This window comes from Panulirus ornatus, chromosome 47 (genome assembly GCF_036320965.1).
Source record: "Panulirus ornatus isolate Po-2019 chromosome 47, ASM3632096v1, whole genome shotgun sequence".
Taxonomy (NCBI): Eukaryota; Metazoa; Arthropoda; class Malacostraca; order Decapoda; family Palinuridae; genus Panulirus; species Panulirus ornatus.
This window is the reverse complement of record NC_092270.1, coordinates 22,921,754-22,946,856: the sequence shown is the minus strand read 5'-3', so window position 1 is coordinate 22,946,856 and position 25,103 is coordinate 22,921,754. Positions and strand designations below refer to the sequence as shown.

At 47.3% G+C, this 25,103-nt stretch overlaps 2 protein-coding genes across 2 annotated transcripts in view; both read right to left on the bottom strand.

Moving 5' to 3' along the window:
- Positions 1-227: 227 nt before the first annotated feature.
- On the bottom strand, positions 228-25,103 carry LOC139763690 (uncharacterized). The gene is made up of 3 exons (XM_071690009.1): positions 24,992-25,103; positions 3,071-3,508; positions 228-2,927 (listed from the first exon to the last, which is right to left on the bottom strand). Exon 3 carries the CDS (start codon positions 2,771-2,773, stop codon positions 830-832), a length of 1,944 nt encoding a protein of 647 aa, XP_071546110.1. The 5' UTR covers positions 2,774-2,927; positions 3,071-3,508; positions 24,992-25,103; the 3' UTR covers positions 228-829.
- The window catches only part of LOC139763691 (liprin-beta-1-like), a 41,743-nt gene continuing 28,430 nt past the window's right edge, over positions 11,791-25,103 (bottom strand). Inside the window, exon 5 of the mRNA XM_071690010.1 lies at positions 11,791-12,252. Coding sequence (XP_071546111.1) covers positions 12,244-12,252 — 9 coding nt within the window. The 3' untranslated portion in view covers positions 11,791-12,243. The remainder of the gene's footprint in view (positions 12,253-25,103) is intronic.

Genomic DNA, 25,103 nt, shown 5'->3' with positions numbered 1-25,103 from the left:
TCACATCGATGTATATCAACTGACTTATATCTCTCTCTTGTGTCTCCCTTGATGATGTGATTATTACACGAAAGTGCACTTGGGAACTTATCGTGTTTCATTTTCCCCGTGGACTCATAGGAATATATATATATATATATATATAAATATATATATATATATATATATATATATATATATATATATATATATATATATATATACACACAAAAACAGTAACTTTTTGTAATTGCTTTATTACAAGAGAGCAAAAGTCTAATGTGGGTACATTTGTCCTGCAAGAAGCTCTTGTCTATAGGAAAAACAAACATGTTACAACTTCTCAATGATACAAACAATAATTTCCTCAATTCTCGCCCATCTTGTGCTGTTCGTACATAATTTCCTCAATTCTTGCTCATCTTGTGTTGTTCGTACATAAAAACTTTATCTGTTACATTACACACACCTTACTTACCACAATTATTAATAAAAAAGATTTTTTCTGCAACTGTTGACCCACTAACATGAGCGGTTACAGCAATGGTTGCCGGGGGTGTTTTCAAGAGTTACCCATACCATTCTCTGACGTGCTGGCGCTCTCATAGAAAATGTTCTTCATGCAACATATAGTATGATGTATAACTGTACTGTACCGGCCGTACGAGATGTACGGTACACAACTGCCCTGTACCAGCCACACAAGATGTACGGTACATTTCTGTACTGCACCGGCCGCACAATATATAAGTGTACACTAAAGTACCGGCCGCAAAAGATGAAAGTGTACACTATTGTACCAGCCGCACAAGATACACGGTACACTACTGTCCCTGGCGCACAAGATACTCTACTGCACCGGGCGCAGAAGATTTTTCATGCACTTGTAGAATGAGGACTTGTACGTTACCTTGTGTTTTGAGCCATGCGCCTGGTCCTGCTTGATCAAGCCAGGTGGGGAGGAGGTACGAGGTACACACTCAACATTCCGACATTGTTCAGGAATTGTGTCAATATTGTGTTGGTGGTGGCCGCAGTGTGTGTGGTAGGTGGGTAGGTTAACAGACTGTACCAAGTATTTATCTGTGGTGGAAGGTGTTACCACATACACTGGTGGTGGTGGTGCTTGGCTCATAACACCACAACCCACCTCTACCGTCTTTGCCTTCCTAAATGGTGGTCTCCTGGGTCGTGGAGGACGACCAGGCTCAGATGACGCTGCTAACCGGCCACCGTGACCGGCTAGTGACGGTAGCCGGTCACAGCTATGGCTCCTGACCGCCCGCCCTCCCGCTCCACCACACGCCTCCACCAACTGTGGCGTGGATCCCCAGGCGGGTACACAGCATCTTCCCGACGGAGACCGACAGACCGCCCGATATGTAGCTGATGACGGCGGTTTACCGGTGATGGGCGACGGAGAGCGAGATGCCCGCCGGTACGTGGGTGGTGACGGAGGTTTAGTGTTGACGGGCGACGGAGAGCGGGAGGCCAGCCAGTACGTGGGTGGTGACGGGGAGTGAGATGCCCGCCGGTGCGTGGGTGGGGACGGAGGTTTAGTGGTGACTGGTGACGGAGAGCGGGAGGCCAGCCGGTGCGTGGGTGGTGGTGACGGAGAGTAAGATGTCCTCCGATACGTGGGTGGTGACGGAGGTTTAGTGGTGACGGTGGTGGTCCGTGGTGTTGGGGCAGGCATCACCAGATTATCATAGATACCATGGGGGGAGGAGCGGCCGCCAGCCATGCTGGACGGTACACCACCCACCACCACGTTCCAAGCCTGACGCGTCTCAGGTGTGTGGGGAGGCGGCGTGGCCCAGCCCACCCTACTCTCGGACGATGCGCTGTGTATGGCTTGATGTCTCCCGTGCACCGTGGATGAGGCTGGTGGTGGGGAGCGGGCCATGGTAAGGTGGAGGCTGGCCTGAGGTACGGTGGGGCAATGCTCTCCAACTGCCGCCCTCCGTCCCCCACTGCCGCCCGCCCTACAAGCAGCACTTCTGGCTGGGGAGCCGCCCAACTTGGGCGAGGAAGGTTGGCTTGGCCGGCCAGACAAGAGAGTTCTTGGGCCTTCTCTCGGCAGACTTCTACTGTTGCTACTTCTACTGCTGCTGCTGGCACTGCTGCTGGCACTGCTGCTGCTGATGCCAGAGTCGAGGAGAGTCAGGGCAGGTGAAGCGGTCTTACACACACTGGGGGACATGGAGGCAGGGGTGGAGGAGGAGGTGGTTAAGATAAGCAACAAGTTGTGGTCAGTGGTTGGCAGGGTGGGGGCACCCAGGTTGTAGTAGTCCCCAGGACAGTCAGTAGTTGGCAGGGTGGGGACACCCAGGTTGGAGTAGTCCCCAAGACAGTCAGTGGTTGGCAGGGTGGGGGCATCCAGGTTGGAGTAGTCCCCAAGACAGTCAGTAGTTGGCAGGGTGGGGACACCCAGGTTGGAGTAGTCCCTAGGAGGAGAGTACGTCACCGGCAGAGGAGGACGTTCAGGGGGCCGTTCCTCGGGGGACTTAGGCCAGCTGGACAAATCAGGAACGGTGTTGTGCCGCAGGTGAGGCGGCAGGAGGTCGATAAGCTCCGGGGGCAGCGGGGTGGCCTTGGCCCGGGCTGTGGCAGAGGGCCAGGGGAGTGGCCCAGGACTGGCCACCACCAGGTCCAAAGTGGTGGGGATGGGCTGGTTGATACGAGGATGGTGGTGGTGGTGGTGGTGGTGGCCACCTACCCCGTCATGGTGGTCCGACCTCTTCCTGGTGACATATACAAACTCGTGGTCGGCGGTGTCCTCTGATGCTCGCATATTGCCACAATAAATTGTATATGGTCCTCACTGGTTGTAATATAGGTCCTTATTCACAACCAACACTATATGGTCCTGGTACTCACTGGTTATAATATTCACTACCAACACTATATGGTCCTAATACTTATTGGTTAGACTATTCACTACCAACCTACCCCGTCATGGTGGTCCGACCTCTTCCTGGTGACATATACAAACTCGTGGTCGGCGGTGTCCTCTGATGCTCGCATATTGCCACAATAAATTGTATATGGTCCTCACTGGTTGTAATATAGGTCCTTATTCACAACCAACACTATATGGTCCTGGTACTCACTGGTTATAATATTCACTACCAACACTATATGGTCCTAATACTTATTGGTTAGACTATTCACTACCAACACTACCCCGTCATGGTGGTCCGACCTCTTCCTGGTGACATATACAAACTCGTGGTCGGCGGTGTCCTCTGATGCTCGCATATTGCCACAATAAATTGTATATGGTCCTCACTGGTTGTAATATAGGTCCTTATTCACAACCAACACTATATGGTCCTGGTACTCACTGGTTATAATATTCACTACCAACACTATATGGTCCTAATACTTATTGGTTAGACTATTCACTACCAACACTATATGGTCCTCGTACTTATTGGTTATAATATTCACTACCAATACTGTCCCTACAGCACTATACATTACACCATCACACGTGAACATGTACATGTACGGTAGTACGGTGCTGCTGCAAGACAAAAATGTTATATTAATAATGGAGGCTCCTGCACCAGCCTGACTCATGATATGATGTTATCATAACTATTACCATCCCATGATCATGGTCCTCCCGCACCAGCCTGACTCATGATATGACGATGTTATAACTATTACCATCCCATGATAATGGTCCTCCCGCACCAGCCTGACTCATGACGTTATCATAACTATTACCATCCCATGATAATGGTCCTCCCGCACCAGCCTGACTCATGATATGACGTTATCATGAATATTACCATCCCATGATAATGGTCCTCCCGCACCAGCCTGACTCATGATATGACGTTATCATAACTATTACCATCCCATGATAATGGTCCTCCCGCACCAGCCTGACTCATGATATGATGTTATCATAACTATTACCATCCCATGATAATGGTCCTCCCGCACCAGCCTGACTCATGATATGACGTTATCATGAATATTACCATCCCATGATAATGGTCCTCCCGCACCAGCCTGACTCATGATATGACGTTATCATAACTATTACCATCCCATGATAATGGTCCTCCCGCACCAGCCTGACTCATGATATGACGTTATCATGAATATTACCATCCCATGATAATGGTCCTCCCGCACCAGCCTGACTCATGATATGACGTTATCATAACTATTACCATCCCATGATAATGGTCCTCCCGCACCAGCCTGACTCATGATATGACGTTATCATAACTATTACCATCCCATGATCATGGTCCTCCCGCACCAGCCTGACTCATGATATGACGTTATCATTACTAATTCTATTACCACATATGGCCACCCATGACCCTGGTCCTGACACACCTGACTGGGTCATCAAAATGACCACCCATGACCATGGTTCTGACACACTTGCCTGGGTCATCATTCATGACCATGGTCCTCACACACCTGCTTGGGTTATCATTCTTGACCATGGTCCTCACACCTGCCTGGGTCATCATTCATGACCATGGTCCTCACACACCTGCCTGGGACATCATTCATGACCATGGTCCTCACACACCTGCCTGGGTCATCATTCATGACCATGATCCTCACACACCTGCCTGGGTCATCATTCATGACAATGGTCCTCACACACCTGCCCGGGTCATTCATGACCATGGTCCTCACACCTGCCTGGGTCATCATTCATGACCATGGTCCTCACACACCTGACTGGGTCATCATTCATGACCATGGTCCTTACACACCTGCTTGGGTCATCATTCATGACCATGATCCTCACATACCTGCCTGGGTCATCATTCATGACCATGGTCCTCACACCTGTCTGGGACATCATTCATGACCATGGTCCTCACACCTGCCTGGGTCATCATTCATGACCACGGTCCTCACACACCTGCCTGGGTCATCATTCATGACCATGATCCTCACACCTGCCTGGGTCATCATTCATGACCATGGTCCTCACACCTGCCTGGGTCATCATTCATGACCATGGTCCTCACACACCTGCCTGGGTCATCATTCATGACCATGGTCCTCACACACCTGCCTGGGTCATCATTCATGACCATGGTCCTCACACACCTGCCTGGGTCATCATTCATGACCATGGTCCTCACACCTGCCTGGGACATCATTCATGACCATAGTCCTCACACATCTGCCTGGGTCATCATTCATGACCATGGTCCTCACACACCTGCCTGGGTCATCATTCATGACCATGATCCTTACACACCTGCCTGGGTCATCATTCATGACCATGATCCTCACACACCTGCCTGGGTCATTCATGACCATGGTCCTCACACACCTGCCTGGGTCATCACTCATGACCATGGGCCTCACACACATGCCTGGGTCATCATTCATGACCATGATCCTCACACACCTGCCCGGGTCATCATTCATGACCATGGTCCTCACATACCTGCCTGGGTCATCATTCATGACAATGGTCCTCACACACCTGCCTGGGTCATCATTCATGACCATGATCCTCACACACCTGCCATGTTATCATTCATGACCATGGTCCTCACACACCTGCCTGGGTCATCATTCATGACCATGGTCCTCACACACCTGCCTGGGTCATCATTCATGACCATGATCCTCACACCTGCCTGGGTCATCATTCATGACCATGGTCCTCACATACCTGCCTGGGTCATCATTCATGACCATGATCCTCACATACCTGCCTGGGTCATCATTCATGACCATGGTCCTCACACACCTGCCTGGGTCATCATTCATGACCATGATCCTCACACCTGCCTGGGACATCATTCATGACCATAGTCCTCACACATCTGCCTGGGTCATCATTCATGACCATGGTCCTCACACACCTGCCTGGGTCATCATTCATGACCATGGTCCTCAAACACCTGCCTGGGTCATCATTCATGACCATGGTCCTCACACACCTGCCTGGGTCATCATTCATGACCATGATCCTCACACCTGCCTGGGACATCATTCATGACCATGGTCCTTACACACCTGCCTGGGCCATCATTCATGACCATGGTCCTTACACACCTGCCTGGGCCATCATTCATGACCATGGTCCTCACATCAGTCAGTGGTCAAGACCTCATACAACTGATGGTCTGCCGGACATCTTACTGATCCTAAACATACTGATGGTGGACCTGTTGGTGTACATGGTGTACATACCTTCTAGTGTTTTACATAATGTTGGTGTACATACCTACTAGTGTTGTATATTTCATAATGTTGGTGTACATACCTTCTGGTGTTGTACATCCCATAATGTTGGTGTACATAACTTCTGGTGTTGTATATTCCATAATGTTGGTGTACATAACTTCTGGTGTTGTACAACCCATAATGTTGGTGTACATAACTTCTGGTGTTGTACATCCCATAATATTGGTGTACATAACTTCTGGTGTTGTATATTCCATAATGTTGGTGTACATAACTTCTGGTGTTGTACATCCCATAATGTTGGTGTACATAACTTCTGGTGTTGTACATTCCATAATGTTGGTGTACATAACTTCTGGTGTTGTACATTCCATAACGTTGGTGTACATAACTTCTGGTGCTGTATATTCCATAATGTTGGTGTAAATAACTTCTGGTGTTGTACATTCCATAATGTTGGTGTATATAACTTCTGGTGTTGTACATTCCATAATGGAATACATACCTTCTGGTGTTATACATAATGCTTATATACAAACCTGTTGGTGATGTACATAACGATGTACATACCTTCTGGTGTTGTACATTCCATAATGTTGGTGTACATACCTTCTGGTGTTGTATATTCCATAATGGAGTACATACCTTCTGGTTTTATACAAAATGCTTATGTACAATCCTGTTGGTGTACATAATGGTGTTCATACCTTCTGGTGTTGTACATAATGTTGGTGTACACACCTGCTGGTGTACATGGTGTACATACCTTCTGATGTTGTACATGTTGGTGTGCATACCTTCTGGTGTTGTACATAATGTTGGTGTAGATACCTGCTGGTGTCCTACATATTGTAGGTGTACATACCCGCTGGTACTGTACATAATGTTGGTGTTCATACTTCTGTTGTACATAGTGGTGTACATGCCTTCTGGTGTTCATACCTGTTGGGCGTGTATATAATGGTGTACATACCTGCTAGTGTTGTACATAATGGTGTACATACCTTCTGTTGTTCATAATGGTGTATATACCTTCTGGTGTTATACATGTTGGTGTACATCCCTGTTGGTGGTGTACATACCTGGTTTACATAATGGTGTACATACGTGTTGGTGTACGTAATGGTGTACATACATTCTGGTGTTGTATATAATGGTGTACATACCTGTTGGTGTCGTAGTCATGTACATTCCTCTTGGTACTGTACATAATGGAGTACATACCTTCTGGTGTTGTACATAATGGTGTACAAACCTGCTAGTGTTGCACATAATGTTGGTGTACATACCTTCTGTTGTACATAAGTGTACATACGTTCTGGTGTTGTACATAATGTTAATATCCATACCTTCTGCTGTACATAATGTTGGCGTTCATACCGTCAGGTGTTGTACATACTGTTGGTGTACATACCTTTTGGTGTCGTACATAGAGTTGGTGTCCATACCTGCTGGTGTTGTACATACATGCTGATGTACATAATGATGTACATATCTATTGTAAATAATGGCGTACATACCTGCTGCTTGTACATAATGTCGATGTACATACCCAATGTACATAATGGTGTACATACCTACTGATGGTGTACACAATGTTGGTGTACTTGGTGTACATACCTCCTGGTGTTGTACGTAATGTTGATGTACATACCAGGTGCTGTTGTACATGTTGGTGTACATACTTGGAGTACATAATGATTACATACCTACTGTTAGTGTATATAATGGTACACATACCTGTTGGTGGTGTACCTAATGGTGTTATACCTGCTAGTGCTGTACATTATGGTGTATATATCAGCTGGTGTTGTACATAATGTTGGTGTACATACCTACTGGTGCTGTAAATAATCTTGGTGTAAATACCTGCTGGTGGTGTACATGATGTTGATGTAGATATCTATTGGTGGTGTACATAATTGGTGTAAATACCTGCTGGAGCTGTATATAATGTTGATGTACATACCTGCTGGTGCTGTACATAAAGCAGATGTATATACCTGCTGGAGCTGTATATAATGTTGATGTACATACCTGCTGGTGCTGTACATAAAGCAGATGTATATACCTGCTGGAGCTGTATATAATGTTGGCGTACATACCTGCTGGTGCTGTACATTAAGCTGATGTATATAGCTGCTGGTGCTGCACATAATGTTAATGTATATATCTGCTGGTGTACATGCCTACTGGTGTATATAGTGGTGTACACACCTGGTGGTGGTGTACGTAATGTTGGCGTACATACCTTTGTACATAATGGTGGTGTATGTAATGTTGAAGTACATACCTGCTGGTGGTGTAGGTAATCTTGGTGTGCATACCTGCTGGTGTGCATACCTGCTGGTGTGCATACCTGCTGGTGTGCATACCTGCTGGTGTGCATACCTGCTGGTGCTGTACATAATATTGGTGTACATAACTGCAGCTGTAAATAATGCTGGTGTACATACGTACTAATGCTGTGCACTATGTTGGTGTACATGTCTGCGCTTGTGCTGTACATATTTGCTGATGTACATACCTGCTGATGCTGAACATAATATTGGTGTACATACTTACTGGTGCTGTATGTAATGTTGATATACATACCTGCTGGTGTTGAACATAATGGCGTATAAACCTGCTGGTGATGTACATAAGGTTGGTGTGCATACCTGCTAGTGTTGTACATAATGATGTACATACCTACTGGTGGTGTATATGTTTGTGTACATACCTGAAGGTGCTGTATATAATGGAGTACATACCTACTGGTGGTGTACGTAATGGTGTACATACCTGCCGGTGGTGTACATAATGGTGTACATACCTTCTGGTGTTGTATATAATGTTGGTGTACAGAATGTAGGTGTACATACTTGATGGTGCTGTATATAATAGTGTATATACCTACTGGTAGTGTACAAAATGGTGTACATACCTGCTGGCGTACATAATGCTGGTATATATACCTGCTGGTGGTGTACATACCTGCTGGTGCTATATATAATGGTGTTCATACCTGCTAGTGTAAACAATATTGGTGTACATACCAGCTGGTGGTGTACATGATGTTGGTATACATACCTGCTGCAGGTGTATATAATGTTGGTGTACATACCTAGACGGGCTGTATATAATGTTGGTGTACATGCCTGCTGGTGCCGTATATAAGTGTACAAACCAGCTGGTGATGTGCATAATGTTAGTGTACATACCAGCTTGTGTTGTATATAATAATGGTGTTGGAAGTAGGAGTGATGTACATAACTGGTGCACAGGGTGGTGTTGTACAAAATGTTGGTGTTACTGATGGTGTCTACCCACCTACCCTGGCCTGGCTGGCTGGTGTCTCCCCACCTACCCTGGACTGGCTGGCTGGTATCTCCCCACCTACCCTGGCCTGGCTGGCTGGTATCTCCCCACCTACTCTGGCCTGGCTGGCTGGTGTCTCCCCACCTACCCTGGCCTGGCTGGCTGGTGTCTCCCCACCTACCCTGGCCTGGCTGGCTGGTATCTCCCCACCTACTCTGGCCTGGCTGGCTGGTGTCTCCCCACCTACCCTGGCCTGGCTGGCTGGTGTCTCCCCACCTACCCTGGCCTGGCTGGCTGGTGTCTCCCCACCTACCCTGGCCTGGCTGGCTGGTGTCTCCCCACCTACCCTGGCCTGGCTGGCTGGTGTCTCCCCACCTACCCTGGCCTGGCTGGCTGATATCTCCCCACCTACCCTGGCCTGGCTGGCTGGTGTCTCTCCACCTACCCTGGCCTGGCTGGCTGGTGTCTCCCCACCTACCCTGGCCTGACTGGCTGGTGTCTCCCCACCTACCCTGGCCTGGCTGGCTGGTGTCTCCCCACCTACCCTGGCCTGGCTGGCTGGTGTCTCCCCACCTACCTTGGCCTGGCTGGCTGATATCTCCCCACCTACCCTGGCCTGGCTGGCTGGTGTCTCCCCACCTACCCTGGCCTGGCTGGCTGGTGTCTCCCCACCTACCCTGGCCTGGCTGGCTGGTGTCTACCCACCTACCCTGGCCTGGCTGGCTGGTATCTCCCCACCTACCCTGGCCTGGCTGGCTGGTGTCTCCCCGCCTACCCTGGCCTGGCTGGCTGGTATCTCCCCACCTACCCTGGCCTGGCTGGCTGGTGTCTCTCCACCTACCCTGGCCTGGCTGGCTGGTGTCTCCCCATCTACCCTGGCCTGGCTGGCTGGTATCTCCCCACCTACCCTGGCCTGGCTGGCTGGTGTCTCCCCACCTACCCTGGCCTGGCTGGCTGGTGTCTCCCCACCTACCCTGGCCTGGCTGGCTGGTGTCTCCCCACCTACCCTGGCCTGGCTGGCTGGTATCTCCCCACCTACCATGGCCTGGCTGGCTGGTATCTCCCCACCTACCCTGGCCTGGCTGGCTGGTATCTCCCCACCTACCCTGGCCTGGCTGGCTGGTGTCTCCCCACCTACCCTGGCCTGGCTGGCTGGTGTCTCCCCACCTACCCTGGCCTGGCTGGCTGGTGTCTCCCCACCTACCCTGGCCTGGCTGGCTGGTGTCTCCCCACCTACCCTGGCCTGGCTGGCTGGTATGTCCCCACCTACCCTGGCCTGGCTGGCTGGTATCTCCCCACCTACCCTGGCCTGGCTGGCTGGTGTCTCCCCACCTACCCTGGCCTGGCTGGCTGGTATCTCCCCACCTACCCTGGCCTGGCTGGCTGGTATCTCCCCACCTACCCTGGCCTGGCTGGCTGGTGTCTCCCCACCTACCCTGGCTGGCTGGCTGATATCTCCCCACCTACCCTGGCTGGCTGGCTGGTGTCTCCCCACCTACCCTGGCCTGGCTGGCTGGTGTCTCCCCACCTACCCTGGCCTGGCTGGCTGGTGTCTCCCCACCTACCCTGGCCTGGCTGGCTGGTATCTCCCCACCTACCCTGGCCTGGCTGGCTGGTATCTCCCCACCTACCCTGGCCTGGCTGGCTGGTGTCTCCCCACCTACCCTGGCCTGGCTGGCTGGTATCTCCCCACCTACCCTGGCCTGGCTGGCTGATATCTCCCCACCTACCCTGGCCTGGCTGGCTGGTGTCTCCCCACCTACCCTGGCCTGGCTGGCTGGTGTCTCCCCACCTACCCTGGCCTGGCTGGCTGGTGTCTCCCCACCTACCCTGGCCTGGCTGGCTGGTATCTCCCCACCTACCCTGGCCTGGCTGGCTGGTATCTCCCCACCTACCCTGGCCTGGCTGGCTGGTGTCTCCCCACCTACCCAGGCCTGGCTGGCTGGTATCTCCCCACCTACCCTGGCCTGGCTGGCTGGTATCTCCCAACCTACCCTGGCCTGGCTGGCTGGTGTCTCCCCACCTACCCTGGCCTGGCTGGCTGGTGTCTCCCCACCTACCCTGGCCTGGCTGACTGGTGTCTCCCCACCTACCCTGGCCTGGCTGGCTGGTATCTCCCCACCTACCCTGGCCTGGCTGGCTGGTGTCTCCCCACCTACCCTGGCCTGGCTGGCTGGTGTCTCCCCACCTACCCTGGCCTGGCTGGCTGGTATCTCCCCACCTACCCTGGCTGGCTGGGTAGGTTGTGATGTCGTTGATAAGTTAAGCGGTGTGCCCACCAGCCAGCGACATCCAACACCACCCACCCCCGCCCACCCGCCGCCTCAACAGCTGCAAACAATTGTGCCCCACATCACCCGGCTGCATGACGTCACCCGTACGTGAACCCACTGGTCACGGGCCCTTCTTGTTGCATGACGTCACCCGTACGTGGAACGTCTGGTCACATCACGGGATCATGCTGCATGACGTCACCCGTACGTGAACCCTGTGGTCACACATCACGTGATCTTCCTGCATGACGTCACCCGTACGTGAACCCTGTGGTCACACATCACATGATCTTGTTGCATGACGTCACCCGCACGCGGACCCTCAGGTAACACATCACATGATCTTGCTGCATGACGTCACCCGTACGCGGACCCTCAGGTAACATATCACATGATCTTGCTGCATGACGTCACTTGCATGTGGACCGTCAGGTCAGGCCATTTAGGACCAGCTCAGGTTGCAGCATGACATGAGTGGGACGTGGACTGTCTGGTCAGGTCAGACCCACTACACATAACACGTAACGTACGTAAGTAATGCAACAAAATGTCCATACATGTAACACACAAATAGTTACATACACTTGATGAAGTTATAACGTGAACGTTACATACGTCCACAGAGAAGCACAATAATATAACAAGACAGACAACCTCCTGTGACTGGTTCTTGTAAGTGTCAGGTGTACAGTGCAGTGCACTAGTAGTGAGTGTAACCTTCCTAGTCCTTGTACACATTCACATGATGATGATCATGATAATCATGCACTACATGGAACCATACACGTACTGCTCTCCAACATACACCAATACCACGCCATGCAACTCATCATCATATATACATAACAAATTAATATATATATATATATATATATATATATATATATATATATATATATATATATATATATAATTTTTTTTTCCTCTAATACTATTAGCCATCTCCCGCGTTAGCGAGGTAGCGTTAAGAACAGAGGACTGAGCCTTTGAGGGAAATCCTCACTTGGCCCCCTTCTCTGTTCCTTCTTTTGGAAAATAAAAAACGAGAGGGGAGGATTTCCAGGATCCCGCTCCCTCCCCTTTTAGTCGCCTTCTACGACACACAGGGAATACGTGGGAATTATTCTTTCTCCCCTATCCCCAGGATTATTATTATTATTATTATTATTATTATTATTATTATTATCATTATATATATATATATATATATATATATATATATATATATATATATATATATATATATATATATATATATATATATATTTAATTTTTGGAAAGCAAAAATGGGTACGTTTGAAGGAATAGTGGTTCCAACAATGTAATATGGTTGTGAGGTGTGGGCTATAGATAGAGTTGTGCGCAGGAGGGTGGATGTGTTAGAAATGAGATGTTTGAGGACAATATGTAGTGTGAGGTGGTTTCATCGAGGAAGTAATAACAGGGTAAGAGAGATGTGTGGTAATAAAAAGAGTGTGGTTGAGAGAGCAGAAGAGGGTGTTTTGAAATGGTTTGGTTACATGGAGAGAATGAGTGAGGAAAGATTGACCAAGAGGATATATGTGATATATGTGTCAGAGGTGGAGGGAACGAGAAGTGGGAGACCAAATTGGAGGTGGAAAGATGGAGTGAAAAAGATTTTGAGTGATCGGGGCCTGAATATGCAGGAAGGTGAAAGGCGTGCAAGGAATAGAGTGAATTGGAACGATGTGGTATACCGGGGTCGACGTGCTGTCAATGGATTGAACCAGGGCATGTGAAGCGTCTGGGGTAAACCATGGAAAGTTGTGTGGGGCCCGGATGTGGAAAGGGAGCTGTGGTTTCGGTGCATTATTACATGACAGCTAGAGACTGAGTGTGAACGAATGTGGCCTTTGTTGTCTTTTCCTAGCGCTACCTCGCACACATGAAGGGGGAGGGGGTTGTTATTTCATGTATGGCGAGGTGGCGATGAGAATGAATAAAGGCAGACAGTATGAATTATGTACATGTGTATATATGTATATGTCTGTGTGTGTATATATATGTATACGTTGAGATGTATAGGTACGTATATTTGCGTGTGTGGACGTAAGTATATACATGTGTATGGGGGTGGGTTGGGCCATTTCTTTCGTCTGTTTCCTTGCGCTACCTCGCAAACGCGGGAGACAGCGACAAAGAAAAAAAAAATACATATATATATATATATATATATATATATATATATATATATATATATATATATATATATATATACTTTACAACTTTACTTGTTCATCCCACCACTATCGAACTTGCCTACCTCCCACCTTTCTCATGCAACAGGCATCTTTTGCACAAGCCATCACTGCTTCCCTAACACATCCCAATCCTCCCCCACTCCCCTTGCGTCATTTGCTCTCACCTTTTGCCATTCTGCACTCAGTCTCTCTTGGTACTTCCCCTATTAAGTCTCTTTTTCCCAGTTCACTTACCCTCACCACTTTCTTCTCCATAACATTCTCTCTTCTTTTCTGAAAACCTCTACAAATCTTCAGCGCCTCCACAAGATAGTGACCAGACATCCCTCCAGCTACCCCTCTCAGCGCATTAACATCCAAAAGTCTTTCTTTTACACGCCTATCAATTAAAATGTAATCTAATAACGCCCTTTGACTATCTCTCCTACTCACATACGTATACTTTTTAACTCTCTTTTTAAACCAGGTATTCCCAATCACCAGTCTGTTTTCAGCGTACGAATCCACAAGCTCTTCACCATTTCCATTCACGACACTGAATACCCTATGTACACCAATTATACCCTCAACTGCCACATTACTCATCTTTGCATTCAAATCACCAATCACTAATACCCGGTCTCGTACACCAAAACTGCTGACACACTCACTCAGCTGCTTCCAAAACACTTGCCTCTTATGATCTGTCTTCTAATCACCAGGTGCATAAGCACCAATAATCACCAGTCTTTCTCCATCCATTTTCAGTTTTACTTATATCAATCTAGAAATAATTTCTTACACTCTATCACATACACAACTCCTGCTTCAGAAGAAGCGCTACTCATTCCTTAACTCTTGGCCTCTCACTAACCCCTGACTTTACTTCCAAGACTTTTCCAAACCACTCTTCCCCTTTACCCTTGCGCTTCGTTTCACTCAGAGCCAAAACATCCAGGTTCCTTTCCTCAAACATATCTTTCTTCTCATCTTGGTTACATCCACACACATTCAGACACCCCAATCTGAGCCTTCGACGAGGAAGAGCACTCCCCGCTTGACTCCTTTTTCCCCTTTTAGAAATTGAAACACAAGAAGAGGAGGGTTTCCAGCTCCCCCTCCCCCTTTCAGTCGCCTTCTACGACACGCGGGGAACACATGGTTAGTATTCTTTCTCCCCTATCCCCAGGGATAAAGTTGTGTGTGAAAGAGAAAAGAGCGCGTTTGGACGATACTTCCAGGAAAAGGAGTGCAAATGATTGGGATATGTACAAAGAAAGCTGCAGGTCAAGAGGAAGGGGCAAAAGGTGAAGAAGAGGGCAAATGAGAGTTGGGGTGAGAGAATATCATTAAACTTTAGCAAGAATAAAAAGATGTTTTGGAAGGAGGTAAATAAAGACAAGAGAACAAATGGGAACATCGGTAAAGGAGGCAAAGGGGAAGTGATAACAGGTAGTGATAAAGTGAGACAGAGATGGATTATTTTGAAGGTTTGTTGAATGTGTTAGATGATAGAGTGGCAGATATAGGGTGTTTTGGTCGGGGTGGTGTGTGAAGTGAGAGGGTCAGGGAGAATGGCTTGGTTAAGAGAGAAGAGGTAGTGAAAGCTTTGCGGAAGATGAAATCTGGCAAAGCAGCAGGTTTGGATGTTATTGCAGTTGAATTTATTAAGAAAAGGGGTAACTGTGTTGTTGATTGGTTGTTAAGGATACTCAATGTATGTATGGATCATGGTGAAGTGCCTGAGGATTGGCGTAATGCATACATAGTGCCATTGTACGAAGGCAAAGGGGATAAAGGTGAGTGTTCAAACTACAGAAGCATAACTTTGTTGAGTATTCCTGGAAAACTGTATATGAGGGAATTAACTGAGAGGGTGAAGGCATGTACAGAGCATCAGATTGGGGAGGAGCAGTCTGGTTTCAGAAGTGGTAGAGGATGTGTGGATCAGGTGTTTGCTTTGAAGAATGTGTGTGAGAAATAATTAGAAAAACAAACGAATTTGTATGTGGCATTTATGGATCTAGAGAAGGCATATGATCGGGTTGACATAGATGCTTTGTAGAAGGTCTTAAGAGTATATGGTGTGGGAAGTAAGATGCTGGAAGCAGTGAAAAGTTTTAATCAAGGATATAAGGCATGCCTACGAGTAGGAAGAGAAGAAAGTGATTGGTTCCCAGAGAATGTCGGTCTGCGGCAGGGGTGTATGATGTCTCCATGGTTGTTTAATTTGTTTATGGTTGGGGTGGTTAGGGAGGTAAATGCAAGAGTTTTGGAGAGAGGGGCGAGTATCCAGTCTGTTTGGGATGAGAGGGTTTGGGAAGTGAGTCAGTTGCTGGTCACCGTGATACAGCGCTGGTGGCTGTGATTCGAGTGAGAAACTACATTAGTTGGTGACTGAGTTTGGAAAAGATGCGAAAGGACAAAGTTGAGAGTAAATGTGAATAAGAGCAAAGTTATTCCGTTCAGCAGGGTTGAGGAACAAGTTAATTGGGATATAAGTCTGAATGGAGAAAAAATGGAGGAAGTGAAGTGTTTTAGATATCTGGGAGTGGACTTATCAGCGAACGGAACCATGGAAGCAGAGGTAAGTCACGGGGTGGGGCAGAGGACAAAGGTTCTGGAAGCGATGAAGAATGTGTGGAAATAGAGAACATTATCACGGAGAGCAAAAATGGGTATGTCTGAAGGACTGGTAGATCCAACAATGTTATATGGTTGCGAGGCATGGGCTGTAGATAGGGTTGTACGGAGGTGGGTGGATGTGTTGGAAATGAATTGTTTGAGGACATTATGTGGTGCGAGGTGGTTTGATCAAATAAGTAATGAAAGGGTAAGAAAGATGTGTGGAAATAAAAAGAGTGTGGTTGAGAACAGAAGAAGGTGTGTCGAAATGGTTTGGACATATGGAGAGAATGAATGAGGAAAGGTTGACCAAGAGGATATATATGTCGGAGGTGGAGGGAACAAGGAGAAGCGGGAGACCAAACTGAAGGTGGAAGGATGTAGTGAAAAAGATTTTGAGCAATCGAGGCCTGAACATACAGGAGGGTGAGAGGCGTGCAAGGAATAGAGTGAATTGGAACGACGTGGTATACCGGGGTGGACGTGCTGTCAATGGACAGAGCCAGGGCATGTGAAACGTCTCTAGTAAACCATAGAAAGGTGTGCAGGGCCTGGCTGTGGATAGGGAGCTGTGGTTTCGGTGCATTACACATGACAGCTAGAGACAGTGTGAACAAACGTGACTTTTTTTTCTACTTTTTGTCTGCTTTCCTAGCGGTACCTTCCTGAAGCAGGGGGTAGCAATGTTGTTTCCTGTGGGGTGGGGTGGCGCCCGGAACGGATAAAGGCAAGCAAGTATGAATATGCACATGTGTATATATGTATATGTCTGTGTATGTAAATGTATGTATATGTGTATTTGTTGATATGTAAATGTATGGGCATTTATGTATATGTCTGTTTCCTGGCGATACCTCGCTGACGCAGGAAACATTGATCAAGTATTATATAAAATATATTTCATACTTGATCGCCGTTTCCCGCGTTAGCGAGTTAGCGTCAGGAACAGAGGAATAAAGGTCGCATCCATTCATATCCATTCTTTAGCTGTCATGTGTAATGCACAGAAATCATAGCCCCCTATGCCTATCCAGGCCCCACAGAACCGTCCATGGTTTACCCCAGACGCTTCACATACCGTGGTTGACTCAAACGACAGTACGTCTATTCCAGTATACCACACCGTTCCAATTCACTCTATCCCAAGCACGCCTTTCACCCTCCTGCATGTTCAGACCTCGATCGCTCAAAATCTTTTTCACTCCTTCCTTCCATCCCCAATTTGTTTTTCCCATTCTCCTTGTTTCCTCCACTTATGACACATATCCGCTCTGTTAACTTTTCTTCTCTCATTCTCTCCATATGTCCAAACCACTTCAACACACTCTCTTCTACTCTCTCAACAACTTTTAACACCACAACTCTCTTTTACCCTTTCATTACTTACTCGATCAAACCACCTCACACCACATACTGTCTACAAACATTTAATTTCCAACACATCCACCCTTATTCGCACACCCTTACCTATAGCCCATTCATATAATATTGTTGGGAATACTATTTCTTCAAACTTGCCCATTTCTGCCCTCCTAAGTAACGTTCTCTCCAACACACATTCTTCTGCGCTCCCAAAATCTTAGCTTCCTCATCCACCCTGACTGACTTGTGCTTCCATTGTTCCATCTGATGCCATGTCCACTCCCACGAATCAAAAACACTTCACTTTCTCCAATTTTTCTCCATTCAAACTAACAAACCAACTAAGCTGTTCCTCAACCCTGGTGAACCTAATACCCTTGCTTTCACTGACAATGACTCTTAACTATCTCCTTTAACACACTCTCCCAGAATCAGTCACCAACTCCTGCAGTTTTTCACTAGAATCCGCCACCAGTGCTGTAACATCAAAACACATATGATTCACTTCCCACGCTCTCTCATCCCCCACAATCTATATACTCGCCCCTCTCTCCAAGACTCTCGCATTTACCTCCCTCATCACCCTACCCATAAACAAATTGATCAGTCATGGTGACATCAGGCACTTCAGCCGGAAACCAAGCTTCCCTTGAAACCATTCATTCTCCTCCCTTTCCATTCACACAAATGCCTTAAACCCTTGTTACGACTTCTAAATGTTTCTTGCAGCTTTCCTCCCACACCGTATACTCTTAAAACATTCCATAAGGGATCTCTATAAACTCTGTCAAATGCTTTCTCCAAGTCCGTTAATGCCAAATACAAATCCATTTTCTTCTCTCAATATTTCTTACACACATTCCGTAAAGCAAACACCTGATAGACACATCCTCTACTGCTTCTGAAACCACATTGTTTCTCTCCAGTATGATGCTCTGTACATGCCTTCACCCTCTCAATCAAAACTCTTTCATACAGTTTTCCAGGTATACTCAACAAATCTATAACTCTGTAGTTTAAAGAATCACCTTTATCCCCCTTGTCTCTACACAAGGGCACTCTACATGCATTCCCCTAATCCTCAGACACCTCATCATGATACACACAAACAGCAAAAATCCTTACCAACCACCAATTCAACTGCAATAACATCCACTCTCGCCGCCTTGCCACATTTCATCTTACGTTAGATTTTCACAACCTCTTCCTTCTTCATCAAACCACTCTCCATGTCTCTTACTTCGCATACTTCCCAGGCCAAAACACCCTACATCTGCCACTCTATCATCAAACACATTTAACAGTCCAAAACACTCACATCCATCTCCCACTCACCTCATCACTACCTTTTATTACTTCCTCTTTTGCCCCCTTCACCCATGTTACATGCCTCACTAACTGACATCAGCGCCAAAGAGAGATATATGGAGTGGACGTGTTGAGAGAGGCAGCTCGTGGAATATCTGATCATTACCTTGAGGAGGAAAGGAGGAAAATTTGTAGAGGTTTTTGGAAAAGAGAAAACGTTATGGGTGAGAAGAGAGCGGTGAAAGTAGGAGAATTTGGACAAGACTTGGGTGAGAAAATACCAGCAGAGATTGAACATATAAAAACAAAAAGTGAGAGTAAATGAAGCGAGGGGAGTGAAAGGTATTTACGAGGCGGCGATGGCACATGCGAGAGATGCGCGTGGCATGCGTAAGGAGGGAGGTGGGCAGGTTAGAAAGGGCAGTGAGTGGTGGGATGAAGAAATAAACTTGCTAGTGAAAGGTGAAAAAGAGGATAAATGAAAGATGGGTTGCGCGAGTATCAGTAAACTTTACGAAGAATAAGATGTTTTAGAACGTGGTTAATAATGTGAAAAAAGAGGTACATCATTGAAGGGGGCAATTGGGGAAGTAATAACAGGTAGTGATGAAGTGAGGTGGAGATGCAGTGTGTATTTTCAAGAACTGTTGAATGCGTTTGATGACAAAATGGATGATGTAGGGAGTGGTAGGCAAAGTGAGTCATGGAGAGTGGTTTGGTGAAAAGAGGTGATGAAAGCCTTGTGGAGGATGAATGAATAAAAAGGCAGCTGGAGTGGATAGTATTGCAGTTGAATAACTTAGAAAAAAAGGGGGGGGGGGTGACTGCTGCTGATAGGTTAGTTAGAATTTCTAATGTAACTATGGATCTTGATGACGTCCCTGAGGATTGTCCGAATACATGTGTAATGCCACTATATAGAAACAAGGAGTACAAAGGTGAGCGTTCAGACAAGAGACGTATATGTGTACCTGGTCAAGTGGGGTGAGGGAGTGGTAAAAGAATGAACAAAACATCAGACTGGAGAGGAACAATGTAGTTTCAGAAGTGGTAGAGGATGTGTGGATCAGGTGTTTGCATAAAAAAATCTGTGAGAAATACTTAGAGAAACAAATGGATTTGTATGTGGCATTTATGGATCTGGAGAAGGTACATGATGGAGCAGATAGAGATGCCTTGTGGACGGTCTTACAAATATGTGGTGAGGGTAGAAAGCTGCCTGAAGCAGTCAGGTTTTACCAAGGGTGTAAGGCATGTATAAGGGGGGCGGGGGAGAAAAGGAGAATGAGCTGTTCCAAGTGATGTCTGGTCTGTGGCAGGGGAGCGTGATGTTACCATGGCTATCTAATTTGTTTATGGATGGAATGGTTAGGGAGGTACATGCAAAGAATCTTCGAGAGAGGGTCAAGAAAGCAGTATGCAGGGGTGAGGAGGCCTGGGAAGTGATGACATGCTGATGACATGGCAGTGGGGGCAGATTCAAGTAAGAAAGTGCAGGGGTTAAAAGCAAGGTTATGAGGTTCAGCAGGACAAAGGGATTAGCTGGGACGTGAGTCTGAAGGAAGAAAATTTAATGGAAGCGAAGTGTTCTAGATACCTTGGAGTGGACATCACAGCAAATGGAACCATGGAAGCAGAAGTGAGTCATAGGGTGGATCAGGGAGCGAAGGTTCTGCGTGCATTGAAGAATGTGTGGAAAGAGAAGTTATCTGCTACGACGAAACCAGGTAAGTCTCAAGGCACAGCAGTCGCAACACTGCTGTTGTCTGGATGCCAGATATGGGCTATACATGAGCAGGTGCAAAAGATATGCATACATTGAAAATGAAATGTATGAGGGCAATATGTGGTGTGAGGTGGTTTGATCTAATATGTAATAAAATGGGTAAGAGAGATGTGTGATAATAAGAGTATAATTAAAAAAGCTAAAGAGGGTGTGCTGAAGTGGTTTGGACATATGGAGAGAATGAGAGGTGAAAATGGAAGAGAGGATATATGTCAGAAGTGGAAGGGACAATGAGAAAGGGGAGACCCAACTAGAGTAGGAAGGTGAGGGTGGAAAAATATTCTGAGTAATCCTGAATATGTATGAGAGTGCAACAAGTGTACGGAATAGATTGTACGGAACAGCTGTGGTATACAGGGGTAGACGTGCTTTAGATGGTTTGAAATAGGGCATGCAGAAACCATGGAATCATTAATGGTGCCTGTTTGTGAAACGGGAGTTATGGTGTCGGTGCACTGCGCATGACAGCTGAAGAATGGATGTGACATAATCTTGCATTTCTTCGTCTGTTCCTGGCACTACCTCCCTATCGCGGGTAACAGCGACTGAGTATGATATATATACCGTAGGGGCCTTGGGTCAAGAGAGGGGAGCGCTGTGACAAGAGTGAAGCGTGACTGACCACTGTTGAGAAATAAGGTAGTAAGAGTCGGCTGGCACGTTCACTATGTTACACATGACCCTACAAGACTAAACTCTTGTATGTATTGTATTAACTGACCAACAGCACAAACACCACCACCAAAATCACACGAAGCTCCATCATCACTAGGGTCGTCTATATGTTCCTCTGCTCACCACACATCCCTCCAGGATCACTGTATGTTCCTTTCCTCACCACACATCCCTCCAGGATCACTGTATGTTCCTTTCCTCACCACACAACCCTCCAGGATCACCGTATATTCCTTTGCTCGTCACACAATCCTTCAGAATCACTGTATGTTCCTTTGCTCACCACACATCCCTCCAGGATCCGTATATTCCTTTGCTCGTCACACAATCCTTCAGAATCACTGTATGTTCCTTTGCTCACCACACATCCCTAAAGGATCACTGTATGTTCCTTTGTTCAACACACAACCCTGCAGGATCATTGTATGTTCCTTTAATCACCACACATCCCTCCAGAATCACTGTATGTTCCTTTGCTCAACACACAACCCTGCAGGATCACTGTATGTTACTTTTATCACCACACATCCCTCCAGAATCACTGTATGTTCCTCTACTCACCACACAACCCTGTAGGATCACTGTATGCTCCTCTGCTCACCACATAACCCTCCAGGATCACTGCATATTCCTTTGCTCACCACACAACCCTCCAGGATCACTGTATGTTCCTTTGCTCAACATAGAACCCTCCAGGATCACTGTATGTTCCTTTGCTCCCCACACAACCCTCCAGGGTCACTGTATGTTCCTTTGCTCACCACAAAACCCTCCAGGATCACTGTATGTTCCTCTTCTCACCCCACAACCCTCCACGACCACTGTATATTCCTTCGCTCACCACACAACCCTCCAGGATCACCGTATATTCCTTTGCTCGTCACACAACCCTCCAGGATCACTGTATGATCCTTTGCTCACCACACATCCCTCCAGGATCACTGTATGTTCCTTTTCTCAACATACAACGCTGCAGGATCACTGTATGTTCCTTTGCTCACCACACAACCCTCCAGGGTCACTGTATGTTCCTCTGCTCACCACACAACACTCTAGGATCACTGTATGTTCATCTCCTCACCACACAACCCTCCAGGATCACTGTATGTTCTTTTGCTCACCACAAAACCCTCCAGGATCACTATATGTTCCTTTGCTCAACATACAACCCTCCAGGATCACTGCATGTTCCTTTGGTCATTACACAACCCTCCAGGGTCACTGTATGCTCCTTTGCTCAACATACAACCCTCCAGGATCACTGTATGTTCCTTTGCTCACCACACAACACTCCAGGATCACTGTATGTTCCTTGGCTCACCACACAACACTCCAGGATCACTGTATGCTCCTTGGCTCACCACACAACACTCCAGGATCACTGTATGCTCCTTGGCTCACCACACAACCATCCAGAATCACTGTTAGTTCCTTTGCTCACCACACAACACTCCAGGATCACTGTATGTTCCTTTGATTACCACACAACCATCCAGAATCCCTGTATGTTCCTTTCCTCACCACACAACCTTCCAGGATCACTGTATGTTCCGCTGCTCACCATAAAACCCTCCAGGATCACCGTATATTCCTTTGCTCGTCACACAACCCTCCAGGATCACTGTATGTTCCTTTGCTCACCACACAACCCCCCCCCCCCCCCCAGGATCACCGTATGTTCCTTTGCTCACCATACATCCCTCCAGGATCACCGTATATTCCATTGCTCGTCACAAAACCCTCCAGGATCACCGTATATTCCTTTGCTCGTCACAAAACCCTCCAGGATCACTGTATATTCCTTTGCTCGTCACACAACCCTCCAGGATCACTGTATATTCCTTTGCTCGTCACATAACCTCCAGGATCACCGTATATTCCTTTGCTCGTCACAAAACCCTCCAGGATCACCGTATATTCCTTTGCTCGTCACACAACCCTCTAGGATCACTGTATGTTCCTTTGCTCACCACACAACCCTCCAGGATCACTGTATGTTCCTTTGCTCACCACACAACCCTCCAGGATCACCGTATATTCCTTTGCTCGTCACAAAACCCTCCAGGATCACCGTATATTCCTTTGCTCGTCACAAAACCCTCCAGGATCACTGTATATTCCTTTGCTCGTCACACAACCCTCCAGGATCACTGTATGTTCCTTTGCTCACCACACAACCCTCCAGGATCACTGTATGTTCCTTTGCTCACCACACATCCCTCCAGAATCACTGTATGTTCCTTTGCTCACCACAAAACCCTCCAGGATCACTCTATGTTCCTTTGCTCACCACACAGCCATCCAGGATCACTGCATGTTCCTTTGCTCAACACACAACCCTCAAGGATCACTGTATGTTCCTTTGCTCACCACACAACCCTCCAGGGTCATTGTATGTTCCTCTGCTCACCACACAACACTCCAGGATCACTGTATGTTCCTTTGATCACCACACGACACTCCAGGATCACTGTATGTTCCTTGGCTCAGGATATGACCCTCCAGAATCACTGTATGTTCCTTTGCTCAACATACAACCCTCCAGGATCACTGCATGTTCCTTTGCTCATTACACAACCCTCCAGAGTCACTGTATGCTCCTTTGCTCAACACACAACCCTCCAGGATCACCGTATATTCCTTTGCTCACCACACATCCCTCCAGGATCACTGTATATTCCTTTGCTCACCATACAACCCTCCAGGATCACCGTATATTCCTTTGCTCGTCACACAACCCTCCAGGATCACTGTATGTTCCTGTGCTCACCACACAACCCTCTAGAATCATTGTATGTTCCTCTGCTCACCACACAACACTCCAGGATCAGTGTATGTTCCTTGGCTCACTATACAACCCTCCATGATCACTGTATGTTCCTCTGTTCACCACACAACCCTCTAGGATCACTGTATGTTCCTTTGCTCACCACACAACCCTCCAAGATCACTGTATATTCCTTTGCTCACCACACAACCCTCCAAGATCACTGTATGTTCCTCTGTTCACCACACAACCCTCCAAGATCACTGTATGTTCCTCTATTCACCACACAACCCTCCAAGATCACTGTATGTTCCTCTGTTCACCACACAACCCTCCAAGATCACTGTATGTTCCTCTGTTCACCACACAACCCTCCAAGATCACTGTATGTTCCTCTGTTCACCACACAACCCTCTAGCGACGATAACACTTGACAGTAATCAATAACCCCGTAAATATGAACGAGTAAACTGGTAGTTAATATGTACATCAACATAATCATGGGAAAGACGCGGCGACTAACGAGCATCCAAAGGAAGACTTGACGCAAGAGAAGGAGGAGGATGCGGCAAGCAGCTGGGGAGGAGACGATCAGGTCAACACTGGCCTGGCGGCTGCTCCCACCACCACTGTCT